General features: G+C 38.5%; 1 protein-coding gene across 4 annotated transcripts in view; it reads right to left on the bottom strand.

Moving 5' to 3' along the window:
- ezh1 (enhancer of zeste 1 polycomb repressive complex 2 subunit) overlaps window positions 1–8,607 on the bottom strand; it is a 32,144-nt gene extending 23,537 nt beyond the window's left edge. Inside the window, exons 1-2 of one of the 4 annotated variants that reach the window (XM_059006557.1) lie at window positions 8,285–8,607; window positions 359–488 (exon numbers count right to left, since the gene is read on the bottom strand). In XM_059006557.1, coding sequence (XP_058862540.1) covers window positions 359–488; window positions 8,285–8,316 — 162 coding nt within the window. In that variant the 5' untranslated portion in view covers window positions 8,317–8,607. Of the gene's footprint in view, window positions 1–358; window positions 489–5,661; window positions 5,850–8,284 lie in introns of those variants that run through there. The other 3 variants (XM_059006556.1, XM_059006555.1, XM_034055368.3) reach the window with 3 other exon arrangements.
- Between the last annotated feature and the right edge of the window lie 8,964 nt (window positions 8,608–17,571).

Consider the following 17,571-nt stretch of genomic DNA (forward strand, 5'->3'; position numbering starts at 1 on the left):
AGAGAAAGTCTTGGATTTAACCATCTTAAATCTACCTTCCGCAGAAACACTTTAGTTTAAACTGATCAACCATCAAGCAGAACAGCAAGAGGGAAAAGTTAAACCTATTTTTAACCCATTAAGTGCCACTGTCCTAATTTGAGGAAAGGCTACTTTGTAATTTTTTTAACTGGTGGCAGCGACCTGTTATTTTTCTTGTGATAACTTTACTGTGCTCTCATTTTGTTAACTGCAAAAGTTACATCTAAATGTAATGTATCAAATTACAAGAAAATGTTTTTGGGTACTTAGTGGGTTAATATACAATCACATTTTAAGTGTTTTTTTTAAAGCACTACAGAAGACCAGCAAGCCATACTTTTATTTTCTCAGCTTTCCTGAAGCGTTTGAGCTGTCGAAGACGCATGTACTCAGACTTCACCCTCTTCCGCCACTCCACTAAATTCTTTGGGGCCTTCTTAGTCTGGGGACCCAGGGCCTCCATTCTCCTGTAAGGAAACACACAATGCCAACAGCAGTCATAATATCAACCAGTACAACATGAATTGCTGCTACTGCAGCTCTGAGACTGGGCTCATTGCAAATGCATGAGTGTTAACAACTTCAGCCTTCCAGCTACAGCGCTGTGCCAAAGTAAAGTGTTGAACTCTCAATGGCATTCCCAAGGCTTGTTTTCAGGCTGGGTGTAGGGCACTTCCAATATTAGCAATCCTAGTTACAGACTATTACAGGGAGACCTTGCTGTGAAGGCCAGCCAAGGGAGCAACAAACAGGGACTTAATAGGGGGGATGGCATTACAACAGAAGCAGAAATTCTTTTAGATTTTTCTATTTAGAGTGCATAATTATAATGTTTTTATTTTATTTTATTTTATTTATTTCTATAAATTTATTTTTATTATTTTCTCCCAATTTCGAATGGCCAATTTTTTTTCTTTAGGCTCAGCTCACCGCTACCACCCCTGCGCTGACTCGGGAGGGTGAACACGAACACACGCTGTCCTCTGAAGCGTGTGCTGTCAGCCGACCGCTTTTTTCACATTGTGGACTCACCATGCAGCCACCCAAGAGCTACAGCGTCGGAGGACAACGCAGCTCTCGGGCAGCTTACAGGCAAGCCCGCAGGCGCCCGGCCAGACTACAGGGGTTGCTGGTGCGTGGTGAGCCGAGGACACCCTGGCCAACCTAAACCCTCCCCCCACTCCCCTGATTTCCTCCACAATATAAAATGTCCAGTTATTTTTTTTAGTGGCCGTCCTCCGATCCCATGACCAAGCCTGCTTCCTCTTTTGCACCCAGGAACTCGAGAGTGGACATCAGCGAGCTACCGGCCTCTGGAGGACTAAGGCCAGCCCTGCAGGTGTCCGCTCTGAGCTCACTGGGAGACTGGCCAGCGAAACAATCCCTGACGGATTTGCCTCCCTAACCTACGGGACCGCCACAGCCAATGCAACACTCCTGCCGGAATCCCCAAGATGCATAATTTCTTGTAACAAATTAATATGATAGGATTATTACTATTTAAAAATACTTTTTTACATAGTTTAGACCAGGGGTTCTCAAACTGGGGGTCGCGACCCCGCAAGAGGTTTTTACACGTGGGTCGCAAGTACATGCACAAAACATATAAGATATGCAATGGCTAGAAGTTGTTTAAGTCCCAGGTGTTTAAAAAATTACGTCAAACATACCTTTACGCAAAGACCATTATTTCTAATCAAAAATATATGTGTATGTGTATATTCTTATCAATCCAATAATGTATCCAATTGGAAAACAAATTATTCTTCCGAGTAGACATTATCACCAGTTGAACCAGCTTTCTGAAGCTTCCAAAATAAAATATCCAGTGCCTAGTGTGAAATCGCTTTTCTTGGTAGAGACGGTTGAATCCTGTTTTACCATGTTTATTTTATGATTTGTATGAAAGAAAAAAAACACACAGCCAAAAAAGTAATTTATAATAAATAGACACCTTCTGTGACCGTACACAGAGCTGGTTCTCGTGAAAATAATGACCACCTCTACCGCTAAAACGAGAAAGTATCTTGAGTCCAGCATCATTACCTCTGGTAATGAAAAACTACAACGTCATTTTCTGCAAAGTTTTGTCAGCTGAATCGATGAAACCAAGTAAACTGCAGAGTCATCTCTGCAGAGTCATCTCGAGAGCCAGACATCCTGAGCATACGCTGATTTCTTCAGACTGAGGGGGGAAGCGACAGAGAAAGCCAGGATTGATTCAGGTGGAAGTTTTCAACACCAAACATCCTCAGCTGTGGAAGCCTCTTATGCTGTGTCTCTATGAATTGTTTGTGCCAAGAAGCCGCATTCTATAGGTGAGGAACGTATCCTGCCATCGTGCAGAGACATTGTGTCACTTATGCTTGGCAATGACAATGCAAAAAGCTTCATACTCTCTCTATGTCGAATGATACTGAGAAACACTGGATATGTGAGATGTCTGAAGATATCAAGGAACAAGTTGTGGACGGATTTAAACATTCTGTGTTCGGTATGTTCAGTCTGCAACTCAATGAAACTACTGATGTTGCTAACTGCACACAGTTGATAGCTTTTGTACATTATGTTCACGACGGTGATTTTAAGGATGAATTCCTACTCTGTGAAGAACTTGAAACAACCACAAAAGCACACAATGTTTTCAATAAGGTGAATGTCTTTCTCAAAAGCAACGGCATTGAGTAGGAATATCTTCGTGGTCTATATACCGATGGGGCTCCGGCAATGATAAGCTCTCGATCTGGCTTTCAGCAGAATGTCAAGAGTGTGCCACCTAATGTATTTGGCACTCATTGTGCATTCCATCGTCAAGTCCTAGTTGCCAGTATGCCTTCAGGCTGTGATGGATGCCGTCAGTCAAGCAGTGAACTTCATTAAGGCGCATGCTCTGAATGGTCATCTCTTTCGACTCTGCAATGCAATGGGTGGTGCATACAGAGTTCTCCTTTTCCACACGCAAGTCCGGTGGCTCTCTAGGGGACAGGTAGTAAAGCACGTTTTTATACTTCGGAAAGAGATGACGGAGTTCTTCTTGCAAAGAGTGAAACAAGAGCTGAACAAAAAGTTCAGTGACAAGAAATGGCTTCTCTGCTTGACATACCTAGTTGATATATTTGATAGCCTTAAAGACCCCAATCTGTCACTTCAGCAGTAATAGATCTGACTAATAAAGTCAAAGCCTTCCAAGTGAAGTTGGATCTCTGGCGAAAAAAGCTGTACACAGACACATTTGGCATGTTTCTGACATTTCCTCATTCAGCGAGGAGGAGAAAGTCGACACTGATACTGCTGTCAGGTCAGCTATACATGGACATCTGAGTGACCTTTACGAAGAGTTCTCACATCATTTCAGTTTTACGGCTAACCAATTACTCACTGAGAATATTCACGCACAGGTGCAGTTAACTGACATAATCAATGATGATGATGTGAAGGCTAAATTCACATCCATCCCACTGATTTCCTTGCTGTTTATAGGGAAGTATTAAAATGCAATTCTACTTAACAGCAACTTAAATGTAAAGTACTTTACATAAAAGTAACTTTTCTACTTAAAATTCTATTACCAGTAATTCGATAAAAATCTGTTTTTACTCTTACTTTAAAAGCAATGAAAAAGGTACATCACTTATTTAAAAATATAGTATAAAATAAGGTTATACACTTTCCATTTAAAATACGTATGCTAAACTATATAAAAAAAGAAGGTGTTTTTAATCTATAAGGGGCTCGCGCTCAGAGGCTTGGGGTCACCTATGCAAAAAGTTTGAGAACCACTGGTTTAGACATTTTAGATTTAAAAAAATAACATGTACGCAAACTGTTCTAATTTACTGTTTGAGTTCCTAATATTTTTGCAAATAAATACAAGAGTGACCTTTATATTGTAAGATGGCTTTAAATTTCTGTAAATAGAAACAAGCCTGGACTGTCAAACAGTGGCTTTAATTGTATGGAAAGCTTGTACTGTAATTACATTGCTTTTTTTTTTTTTTTTGTTAGGGAAGCTTAAACTCAGAATCTTGCAGAATGTTCCTGTTTCTTCAGCATTCTTGAATGATGGGAGGGCTAATAGCACTTATTAGTTACTGACTGACAGCACTGGGTACAGTAGTCAGTCCCTTAATTGAAAGCCAGTACAGTAATAGGGAAACATATACTGTGCTTACTGTTGCATAATCATTTTATAATGGCGAGAATGGAAAATGTGAAAGCGTTATTTAGGACTGGCGTAAAAAAAAACAAAAAAAAAAAAACACACTGCCACATATTTCCTTTGGCAAACCACAATGGTGGCTGAACACTCTGTACTAAGCGCTCTTAAACTGGCAAACTTAAGCATACTTTCAGTGATTGAAAAACAACAGTTGCAGGTTAACCCTATGTATTGCACAAACTGAGAAAGTCAGCAAGCATAACTAATACCTTTTTTGTGCTGTGAAATCATATCCAGTTTCAATTCACATAGTCGGGTGTGTTCTAGCATGCAATAAAGGGGTGTGCTAATTTGACAGCATTGCCATTATTGTTTATTCACTAGTATTGGCAAACTGAAGGTTCCAAACAGACTCACATGGAAGTACAATATATGTTGTTTAAGTGTAAATGCATACAAATATACGTTTAAACTCAAGCATGGGTCTTTTTTGTAAGCAAATACACATGCACAACTAGTCCCGGTTAGCAAAATATATCCCAAGCTTGTGGCTCTGTTAGTTTTCTCCTAATCCTGGATGTTTTTTTAACAAGTTCGGTGAGTTAAATACTTCAGATTATAGTTCAGAAGCATTCAGTAATCCCACACTGCTATGCCGGTGCTTTTTTTTTTTTTTTTTAGACAACATTACATGTTTGTTTTTATCTGCTTGTAATGTGAAAAGTTCACCCTACTTCCATTCATAAATTACTGTGGGGAACTACTGCCGCGAGCAGTCCGAACACAGCTATAACACGCTGCCCTGCAGTTAACAGTAAAGGGGCTTTTAAACACAGTCTGATCGCTGTATACTTGCGCTACATCCTGGTTATAGAACTCATGCCAAAATACGTGTCAAATCGTCGTATCTGATTGACTGGCGGGCGGTGCGTTTAATTAACGACAATAACACTGAAATCGCACATGAGCAACATGTTTACAAAATACCGTAAAGACATGACAACGCGATCCTGGCACATACACATTGAACTGAAGGCTCGCTGAGTGGGCGTGTCAGGCACCAACATGAAAACGCCGCAGTCACAAAAAGTGCGTAGCATACTTTATTTAGAAATTTCTCGCTGTTTTTTTTTTTTTTTTTTTTTAAATGCATGACGCTATCCAGAGCATTGTGTCATACACAACTGAAACCTAGCAGTCTACAAACGATGAAATCAGTCGTTTGCGTTTTAAAAAAAACAATCTCGTTTACGTAACGACATATCCCAGCTACAGCAGAACACATCATGCAGTGCTGAGCTGCACACACCACACCGCTTACTACAAGTACCAGTGCATAGCAAAATTGATCCTAAACGACTTGATTTTAAATAATCAATTCCGCTCAACAGACAGATCAGACACCGCAAGCAGGTCGAGGTCCTGAGGCAGTGTCGCAGTTCGAAAACAAATCACATAATCGCAGATAAATCATTTCCTACCTGTTTTTCGTATTAGCAATAGTGTATTTATGATGTCAGAAGCAATTCTGTAATAATATTCTATAGAAAACGGATGTCTCTCTGCTGGATGTAGAACTAAATTAAAAGATGTTCGGATGTGAAGGATCTCCATGCACAGCTGCAGAGATTGTTGTGCAGTTCAGTTAGACGCTGCGCACTTAGTACAGTCAGAGAGAGAGGGGGGAGAGAGAGAGAGAGAGAGAGAGGAGGGGGGGGGGGGGAGCGGATGACGTGTTATTATTATCATCACACATGCCGCTAACAGAACCGGAGGTTGTGGACTGAAAAAGCCTGCGTCGAACAGAAAACACCTACAAACTTCTCAAGACTATGAACATGCAATGCAACTTCGCTTAACAGATGAAAAGGATTATATATATATATATATATATATATATATATATATATATATATATATATATATATATATAGTACGACAATGCGGTTTTGTCATGCCCTGTACAGCCTTCTGTTTACTACTAAAATCTGTGAAATCTTGGAAATGGATATAAAAACACATTTGATTAGGCACTGTCTTTATTTCCTTTAAAATGCAGTCTGTCATGCAGTGGAAATACAAACATGCCAGTATCTTAAATTGTTTGGTTGCACACGGCGAATGAGATTTGAGCGAGCATGTAAATGAAGAGATCGTTACTGTAAACTCTCGGTGGTACATACAGCACTTGTTAAATTATTTTTTTGAAACAAAAAAGTGGGCTTGCATCTTCAAAAAATATTAATAAAATGTCTTGAAACTTTTTTTTTTTCATACAATGTAGCTACCCACGTAGTCTATTGAAAATAAATACTAACTTTCTCTTAAACTTCACAGTGCTAAACAAAATACTCTACATTGCCGTTGAACATCGTTTTTATTTCCTGCAAACTAGCTAAAACGAGAGGTTTCTCTGTTTCTGGTCTTTTTTTCAGATCTTTGATGCACCGCTTCTAGGACAAGGTGCTGCCTGTGTGATTTGACCTTTCAACTCTTGTTTTTTTTTTTTAAAGGGGCAGTGCTTTGTTACTCAGAAACAGCCAATTAAACGTTTCGTTTTTATTGTTGAAGAAAATCATATACCGTTTCATTTTCAACACGGTAATAAAAACAATTATTTGACATGCTGATTTTGTGTGTCTATATATATATATATATATATATATATATATATATATATATATATATATATATATATATATATATATATATATATATGCACACACACTTACGCCGGACGCGCACAGAGAAATACTAGAACTCCGTTTATTTCAGACGTCTGCACTCTAAATTAATAATAATAATAATAATAATAATAATAATAATAATAATAATAATAATAATAATAATAATAATAATAATAATAATGTTACGTTGGTGTGAAACGACCTTTAACTAAGTTTTGTACAATAAAGTAACATTTAAACTTGCCAGCAGTCAAAAGCAATAGTCTTTATATTATTGCTTTTTGTGTGCTATTTAAAAGCCATTGTGTACGTTGATATAGCTAAACCTACATTATTTGGTGGCATTTTTCCGTGAATTCTTGTTTTTTTTCCCCTCGCAACTCGCCGTGAAATGTACTAAAAACCCTGACAAAATCGTATCGTTAGTCATAATCAAGTCGAATTTGAAAGGCGCTCGCTGTGTGAGCGCTATAGGCTGCGGTACACTTCGTACTGCGCTGAGGCTGAGACGGAGTATTTTTCCAGGTTTCTAACCAGAAGTTGTATGACTCATGCTTTGCAGAATGTTGCCTGGAAATTGCTCGAGACGGTTACCAGCATTACACATCCTAAGAATTAACTATTTAGCTACTGACATGGTATTAAAGAGATACTTTATATTACATGTATTTTAATTGATTACCCTTTACAATGTGCTCCTAATGGATCTCCACTGTTATTTCAGCTTAGATTGTTATTTGCCGTGCTGTATAACGTGGTGCTTTTGAGGAAGTGAGGTTGGGATATAGTTATTATTTATTTAGTATTACTAATGCGAGTATGGCAATGGATTTTGATAATTCCTTGAAGGCTTTCGCAATTTAAATGCCCACTGTTGTTCTTCGTATTCATTAAAGGGATACTTTTATCCATTTTTTTTTATTTAAGCTCTCACCTGTTTGATATCCTGTTATGTGTTATCCTTGTTGTTTTTCCTTAGAAAACTATAATAGATAATGTGAGCCAGTCCTGTGTTTGATTGGGATTTTTAATGCCTACATGCAACGCAGTGCATTATTTATCAAAAGTAAGGCATTTGTGGTGTATAACAAATTGTATTATTATTATTATTATTATTATTATTATTATTATTATTATTATTATTATTATTATTATTATTATTATTAAAGTCTGTGTAAACTGGAGTTAAGAACTAATCTCTAAAAACAAATCCCTACAAATATTTCCACTCAGTTCTGAATTGCAGTCCGGCAATAGTAATGCTTTTTAAAATACTGAACACACTTACCTGCAATGACACAGTAGGATTGCATTAGATCTACAGTGCTTCAGGCTTTAGGCACCCCACCTAGAGCAGGATTTAATAAACCGACAAGCGTCTGTTGTTTCTGTCCAGTGAAGTGAACAGTAAACACACCTGTCCAATCCTGACTTCCCCTGCTGTCTCATCGGGTCACACGGCTGTGCAGGGCTTTGTTGCTGCTGCCAGTGTCAGTAACAGTCCATGACCCCTTCCCTGGGGCAGCCAGCTCACTGTGAAACCCAGGGAGAGGGAGGGAGTCAACGCAAAGCAAAGTGGACAAAGTTAGCATTGATTCGCCACCCTGGGTAAATATGGAAAAATAAACAACTCTGTATGGTCTGCTGAGACCGCCTGTTTCTTTTGCTATCTGCTACAGACACAGAGGCCTTTTCAATTCTTATTGCTATCAGTAGTAGTAATATTAATTAATATTGCTGTTATTATTGGGATTATTATTACTAATACTGTCATACTGTAAGGGGGGGGGTAAGGGGTTTAATGCTTATTTATTTATTTACTTTAAGCGCAGACATTGTGCTTCTAATGAGGGAGGATTCTAATGAGGGTGGAGTAGTGGTTAGGGCTCTGGACTCTTGACTGGAGGGTCATAGGTTCAATCCCAGGTGGGGGACACTGCTGCTGTACCCTTGAGCAAGGTACTTTACCTAGATTGCTTCAGTAAAAAATAAAAACTGTATATATGTGTAATTGTATGTAAAAAAAAAAATGTAAAGAATAATGTGAAATAATGTATAATGTGATCTCTTGTAACAATTGTTAGTTGCCCTGGATAAGGGGGTCTGCTAAGAAATTAATAATAATTTAGAAGTGAGGGGTTGCTATTGTTTGAAACAAATGTGCACTGGGCCTGTTTGCAAAAAAGATGTGTAAGGCCACAGGTACCCTTTATTTGCTTGCTGCGATTGAGTTTTATCTTTTAAAGAAATGTTTACCTTATTTTACCTACATTATTTCTTATATATGGGTATAAAAATAAGAACCATTATAATTATTACATCTATTATTTTTTTATTATTTATTTCTTAGCAGACACCCTTATCCAGGGCAACTTACAATTGTTACATCACATTATTTTTTTTACATACAATTACATTATTTTTTACACATTATAAATTCAATTACCCATTTATACAGTTGGGTTTTTACTGGAGTAATTTAGGTAAAGTACCTGGCTCAAGGGTACAGCAGCAGTGTTCCCACCTGGGATTGAACCCACAACCCTCCAGTCAAGAGTCCAGAGCCCTAACCACTACTCCACACTGCTGCCCCCCATCTAATTGTAAAACGCCGACACCTCAGCACTGCGTTGATACACCTCCTCTACATTATTCACCTGTTCCAAACCAGGCACACTATATTCAGATGTTTTTTTCATTATTTATCTCTCAAGGGTTTCTTACGGTTATTGTATTCTTTGCTTATTTGTATGGGTTATGCACATGTCTATCTCCATATATTATTAGGAGCAAAACAGTTCAGTATTCTACATGTGAAGTACGAAAGCAGTGCTCTCCCTGCCCAAGAGAACGACCCCCTCCAGCACTACACCCCTGTATATATATATATATATATATATATATATATATATATATATATATATATATATATATGAGCCTACCTAGCTACTCCTAGAAGCTAGCTAAGTGTCTTTTATGGTAATAAGGTAGATGGGGCTGGCGCTTGCTTCTAGAAAGATACTAATCAAGGATGCCGTTCCTAATATGGCCAGGTGGTGGCAGTAGTGTACAGTACAGTAATTTAAAACAAAACAACAGCACAGCAACCAGTAGCCAGGAATTAGAGAGTGACACGGTAATGAAACTTCAGTTCTGTCCCATCCTGTCCTGTCAAAAATGTTCGCGTTTCATCCCATCCCGTTATATACAGAGATCAACTGTTATTTGAATTTTCGTATTCATGTATAAAATTAGGTTTTCTAGGGTTTTGCATTAAACACTACCGGTACACTACTAGTAATTTGTTATTATTTTTTGTTTTTTCAGAAGAAAATACACTGCAAGCACAGGGTCTTTATAAGCACGATGTGCAATATAATTATGTAATATATAAATTCGGGCAAATAAAAACAACTGTTTAGAGTTTTGTGCGGCAGTTTCAGTTTCTAAACCGGTTACTAAGCAACCCGGCTCGGAGATTTTAGTATGTCAGTTAAAAAAAAAAAAAAGGGATTGAAATAATATTTCATAAACGTTCAGGGAGTATCCATCATTTATTTATTTATTAAAAGTCGTAGTATTATACACAACCCTCAAGGTAGCGCTGTAGCAGAACCTACAAAATAGCAGCTGCTACGGCCAAATCGTAGCAGTTGGCATGTCTGCATTGTGATTAGGGGTAATATTCATAAAAACCGAAACTGGGCACATCCTTAATATACTGCAAATACAGTGCCTTGCGAAAGTATTCGGCCCCCTTGAACTTTGCGACCTTTTGCCACATTTCAGGCTTCAAACATAAAGATATGAAACTGTAATTTTTTGTGAAGAATCAACAACAAGTGGGACACAATCATGAAGTGGAACGAAATTTATTGGATATTTCAAACTTTTTTAACAAATAAAAAACTGAAAAATTGGGTGTGCAAAATTATTCAGCCCCTTTACTTTCAGTGCAGCAAACTCTCTCCAGAAGTTCAGTGAGGATCTCTGAATGATCCAATGTTGACCTAAATGACTAATGATGATAAATAGAATCCACCTGTGTGTAATCAAGTCTCCGTATAAATGCACCTGCACTGTGATAGTCTCAGAGGTCCGTTTAAAGCGCAGAGAGCATCATGAACAACAAGGAACACACCAGGCAGGTCCGAGATACTGTTGTGGAGAAGTTTAAAGCCGGATTTGGATACAAAAAGATTTCCCAAGCTTTAAACATCCCAAGGAGCACTGTGCAAGCGATAATATTGAAATGGAAGGAGTATCAGACCACTGCAAATCTACCAAGACCTGGCCGTCCCTCTAAACTTTCAGCTCATACAAGGAGAAGACTGATCAGAGATGCAGCCAAGAGGCCCATGATCACTCTGGATGAACTGCAGAGATCTACAGCTGAGGTGGGAGACTCTGTCCATAGGACAACAATCAGTCGTATACTGCACAAATCTGGCCTTTATGGAAGAGTGGCAAGAAGAAAGCCATTTCTTAAAGATATCCATAAAAAGTGTCGTTTACAGTTTGCCACAAGCCACCTGGGAGACACACCAAACATGTGGAAGAAGGTGCTCTGGTCAGATGAAACCAAAATCGAACTTTTTGGCAACAATGCAAAACGTTATGTTTGGCGTAAAAGCAACACAGCTCATCACCCTGAACACACCATCCCCACTGTCAAACATGGTGGTGGCAGCATCATGGTTTGGGCCTGCTTTTCTTCAGCAGGGACAGGGAAGATGGTTAAAATTGATGGGAAGATGGATGGAGCCAAATACAGGACCATTCTGGAAGAAAACCTGATGGAGTCTGCAAAAGACCTGAGACTGGGACGGAGATTTGTCTTCCAACAAGACAATGATCCAAAACATAAAGCAAAATCTACAATGGAATGGTTCACAAATAAACATATCCAGGTGTTAGAATGGCCAAGTCAATGTCCAGACCTGAATCCAATCGAGAATCTGTGGAAAGAACTGAAAACTGCTGTTCACAAATGCTCTCCATCCAACCTCACTGAGCTTGAGCTGTTCTGCAAGGAGGAATGGGCAAAAATTTCAGTCTCTCGATGTGCAAAACTGATAGAGACATACCCCAAGCGACTTACAGCTGTAATCGCAGCAAAAGGTGGCGCTACAAAGTATTAACTTAAGGGGGCTGAATAATTTTGCACGCCCAATTTTTCAGTTTTTTATTTGTTAAAAAAGTTTGAAATATCCAATAAATTTCGTTCCACTTCATGATTGTGTCCCACTTGTTGTTGATTCTTCACAAAAAATTACAGTTTCATATCTTTATGTTTGAAGCCTGAAATGTGGCAAAAGGTCGCAAAGTTCAAGGGGGCCGAATACTTTCGCAAGGCACTGTATGTATATAGAGAGAAATATGACAGTAGCAATCCACAGCATTCGGTTCATGTATCAATATTGTTAACTAAACTATACTATTATAGGTAATATGAAATATTTTAAGTATTAATCTGTTAAACGTAAGGGTTTTTATTAATCATTCCATGTTGTCTCTCTCCGAGTTTGACCCTTCTAAATCAGAAAACTAGGGCAGCAGTGTGGAGTAGTGGTTAGGGCTCTGGACTCTTACCGGAGGGTCGTGGGTTCAATCCCAGGTGGGGGACACTGCTTCTATACTCTTGAGCAAGGTACTTTACCTGAATTGCTCCAGTAAAAACCCAACTGTATAAATGGGTAATTGTATGTAAAAAATAATTTGATATCTTGTAACAATTGTAAGTTGCCTTGGATAAGTGTGTTGGCTAATAAATAAATAATAATAATAAATACAGCTCGAATTAATACAGGAGACAATCCCTGTTTTTTCTCTCTCTACCTCAGATCCATTGCTACATAATTCACATTCATAAGAGGTTTCTGAAACTGATAAAATTAGGCTACTCCTCCATACTGGCAGATGCAAGGAGCCTGCTGGTATCTCCCTCTGTGAAGTCACAGTCACCTGGCCCCAAACCAGGAAATGGAGATCACCCTCTGTGTATTTCTGGGTATTATTTGATTAATTGTAGCACGATTAAACATAATTTGGTAAAATGTATGTGATTATATCTTCAAGTGAGACCTGTTAATATTATGTTTTATGTTTATGGTAAAAGTCAAATTCCATGTCATAGGCTCTTTAATGATTTTAATGACCTCTTCCTGTCTGCTGGTGGCAGAGTAGTCCCGTTCCTTCTCATTTCCGGAAGCTTAAATCCTGTTCTTGCCAGTCCTGAGACCTTTATTTATTTTTATTTCCCTGTCCCGCCCGTTCCATTGAACGTCCTACACCATACACTTTTAATGATCCAGCAAAAATAAACAACGTAACATAAAAAAATAATTCTTTTTTAAGTTGAAATGTAATATCTATGTTTTCTAAATGAACAGCACCTGTAAACACTGCGTTGCCCATAATGTGACTCTTATATTAAGAAAACAAGGGAAACCGTATCTCACGGCAGGATTGCAGCCAGCATAGCCAAATGCTTGCACCAAATCATGAAATAAATAATACGGTTTCCCTTGGGGGCACCGTTTTTTCATGGCTGCAATCCAAATAAATGCATCTCTTTCTCAGCTGTTTTTACAAGTGCGTCTGTTCTTTTGCACAAATATCCACAATGGCATTTTGTTCATACATATATTATAGTGAATCTTAATATCAACTTAGCTGTTAGATGTGTCAGCTTGTCATGCTTGGTGGCAAACTGCTTTTCCTTCACCCTGTTGAAATGATTGTTTTAAAACCTGCAGATGTTTTTCTGGTCATTTGGGAAGGAAATCCTGCACGGTTACTGTGGGAAAAGCAGGACAATGACTCTAAAACAAAAACACTTTTTACAGGAATTCTAATGCCTCCCTGAGACAGAACAGCGTCACTGGAAGTCTGTTTCTACTAGGAAGTGAGACTCAGGCTCAGACGGTACATTGAAGCACTAATGCGCACTTTTAATTAATAATAATAAAAAAACATAACACTAGACACAGAACAAAACACATTAACAAAATAAATGGCACAAGAGCCAAAACAAACTGTCTACAAAAACACTCACAGAGACAGGTGTGGGACATATTCCCTGAATGTGATAATACATGAACGTGTATTAGAAATGTACCTGGATTTATGAATTAAACTGTGTGTCTTGAGAAACAGGGCAAACTGCTGTGTCTTGAGAAGGGGGCTTGCAGACAGACTGAACTGTGTGACCTACTGATTAGAGGACCGGCGCCTGAACTGGATTAGGCTGAGCGGACAGTTGAATTATGTACAGATAATTCACATGTGCAACAACAATCATTTTGACGCAAGGAAGAGATAAACTAGCGATGTCCCAGTAGAAAAGGACATTAAAACATCAAAGGACTGTGAGTTTAAAAAAAGGTAAGATACACAAATGATCTAATGAATGTGGCTGTTTAGCAGAGTGAAAAAGACTATAAATATCCAAGCCAAACGAAACATTTTGCGCTCCACATCGAATGCTAAACAAGGTGCTGTCAGTCTGCTAAGCAAAGCTGCAACTCTGGGACTCTGGCCTGAAAATGGAATCAAGACGGGACTCTGTCTGAAAACTGACCGAAGAAGAGGAAGCAAGCTGGAAGCAAGTCAACAACCACAAGCAACGAGACTGAGGCCCGGCTGGAGGACTGCCGTAATATTTACAGAGACTGTTATCAGACAAACCAGTCTGGGTCTGCTGTACACCTAAAACCACAGTATCCAAAAGAAACTGTGCCCTGCTACCTGCATAGCTAAAAGATTCAGCGAAGAGGACAGTGTGGATGGGCGCTGTTGTGGCTCCTGTACCAAGGACTGAAAACTTTGTTGCAACTGTTTGTTGATTCTATCGAGAATTGAAAGCTTTGTTGCCAATTTTGATCCAACGTGGGATTGAAGATTTCGTTGTGAGAGGAGAGCTTTTTGTTCTGGACATTTCAACAGATTGAGTTTCCAAACCAGCGGACCAAAAGTTTAAGCTTCAAGGAACTGTTGAGTATTCCATTTGCATGGAATTTGCAATTCCAGTTGCATTTTCCTTTCATGGAACTAAAGTAATCAATTGTAATACATTCAGATAGAATTGAACTGTAATTATTAAGTTTGCACACTTTGTGTGTGAAATAACGTTTAGTGAAACTTGATGAAGTAACTATAAGTAATCTACCTCATATTGTTGTATGAAGAATTTCTTTAAAAGTAAACTTGCCATATACTTAATCTAGATATGATTAATAAGCTTAATGTGATACATTCTAAGATTGTCTGCATCGTTTCAGTCTGAGGCTGTGATTGTATGTGGGCGTGTGTGTGTGTGAGCAAGCTACTACGTCACAGCTTGCTGGAGTGCTGCTTGTGTGTGAGGAGACAGGCGGTGTCATATTTCAATTTCCTGCTAGTCAAGTTAAGACAGTGAGAGTTTTGAATCGTTTTTTGTGCTTAGAGACTAAGAGAGTCACTTTCAGACTTTTCTGATTTCTATTTATTTTTTGTGTACTTAACAAAATACTACTATTGATTAAACATTCCTTGTGTCTGCGCATGTATGTGTGTTCATAGTAAATCCTCAATCTTTGTAACACATCAATTAAATATTGTTAGTAAGCCAGATAAACATTACATTATCAATTAATACTCCCATCTCACCTCAATACAAAATCAAGCAGTGGTTGCAGCCAGTTCCACCAGAAGTCCGTAATCCAATCGGCAAACAGACATTATATAAAATAATAAAATATTTTGTAGAACTGCCTTTTATAAATTAATTCGCCTACCTCCAGTATTTCCCTGATAATATAAATAATTCACAGCTCTATGTTCTGCCTACATATAAATATCATTTATATATATATATCAATTAAATATTGTTAGTAAACCAGATAAACATTAAATGATCAATTATTGAATTGTTCCTACACAGGTCAGCACACAACACAAGCACCAGCACCAGCACAGACATTAACCCCAACATTAACTCAGCTATCACCCATGATCACCTTATTCAAAATGATCTAGACAACATTCAGAACTGGGCAGACACATGGCAAATGTCATTTAATAGAGAAAAGTGTAAGGTACTGCACAAAGGCAATAAAAATGTGCATTATAAATGGGAGATACTGAAATTGAAGAAGGAATCTATGAAAACGACTTAGGAGTTTATGTTGACTCAGAAATGTCTTCATCTAGACAATGTGGGGAAGCTATAAAAAAGGCCAACAAGCTCAGATATATTGTGAAAAGTGTTGAATTTAAATCAAGGGACGTAATGTTAAAACTTTACAATGCATTAGTAAGACCTCATCTAGAATATTGTGTTCAGTTCTGGTCACCTCGCTACAAAAAGGATATTGCTGCTCTAGAAAGAGTGCAAAGAAGAGCAACCAGAATTATTCTGGGTTTAAAAGGCATGTCATACGCAGGCAGGCTTAAAGAATTTAATCCATTCAGTCTTGAACAAAGAAGAATGCGCGGTGATCTGATTCAAACATTCAAAATCCTAAAAGGTATTGACAATGTCGACCAGGGAACTTTTTCAACGTGAAAAAAGAAACAAGGACCAGAGGTCACAAATGGAGATTAGATAAAGGGGCTGTAACAGGGCGAGGTGCCCTGTACATTCATGTATTTATTTATTTTTAGAACGGGGTCTCCCCCTCCGCCCCTGTGCAGATTATTGTTTTGTATTTGTTTGTTTTATGATTTCTTTGTATTTATGACGGCGAGGCGCGTGTGGTTTTGTATTTATTTTAAAATGTATTTACAGCGTAGCCGTGTTTTGTTTTAAAATACCTTGTGGGAATGCGTGACTGTCAGCTGGTGATTATTGAATTAGCTGGCAGTCATGCATAGTAATGCTACCTGTGCAGACTGTGGCCGAGGGGTAATGAGAGAATTGATAGCCAGTTAACCCCTCGGCCAGGATATAAAAGACCTGCTGTTTTAGCTGCAGGTAGGTGTATGAGGAGTGAGAGCGGAGAGAGAAAACAAAACTTAAATTAAAATATACAGGTGAAAAATGTTTTTGATGAACTTTTGATTTATTTTTGTATTATTTAAATAAAACGGCACCGCCATTTGGAAACTGCAGTATTGGTGTCAGTTTGTTTCCTTCCAGCTTCTATCCTGATGTCCCCGCCCAGCCATCCTGTCACAGGGGCACTTTTTTACACAGAGAATTGTGAGGGTCTGGAACCAACTCCCCAGTAATGTTGGTGAAGCTGACACCCTGGGATCCTTCAAGAAGCTGCTTGATGAGATTCTGGGATCAATAAGCTACTAACAACCAAACAAGCAAGATAGGCCGAATGGCCTCCTCTTGTTTGTGAACGTTCTTATGTTCTTATATTGATACACCTGTGGCTGGAGCCTTAATTAATTATTTACTCACTTATTCAATTCACGGCTCCAGACACACGCCAATGTGTTATTGCAGGGAGGATTTCAACTCCCTCCCTGCCACCCAATAACACACACACACACACACACACACCGACGCACAGACACAGACACACAGACACATACCCATGCTTCTGCAAGGCTTTCGCTCTGCTACTCTGCCAAACTCCCTCATTTCCTTCAAGTCTGTAATACTCCCATCTCACCTCAATACAAAATCAAGCAGTGGTTGCAGCCAGTTCCACCAGAAGTCCGTAATCCAATCGGCAAACAGACATTATATAAAATAATAAAATATTTTGT

Source organism: Acipenser ruthenus, chromosome 33 (assembly GCF_902713425.1).
Source record: "Acipenser ruthenus chromosome 33, fAciRut3.2 maternal haplotype, whole genome shotgun sequence".
Taxonomy (NCBI): domain Eukaryota; kingdom Metazoa; phylum Chordata; class Actinopteri; order Acipenseriformes; family Acipenseridae; genus Acipenser; species Acipenser ruthenus.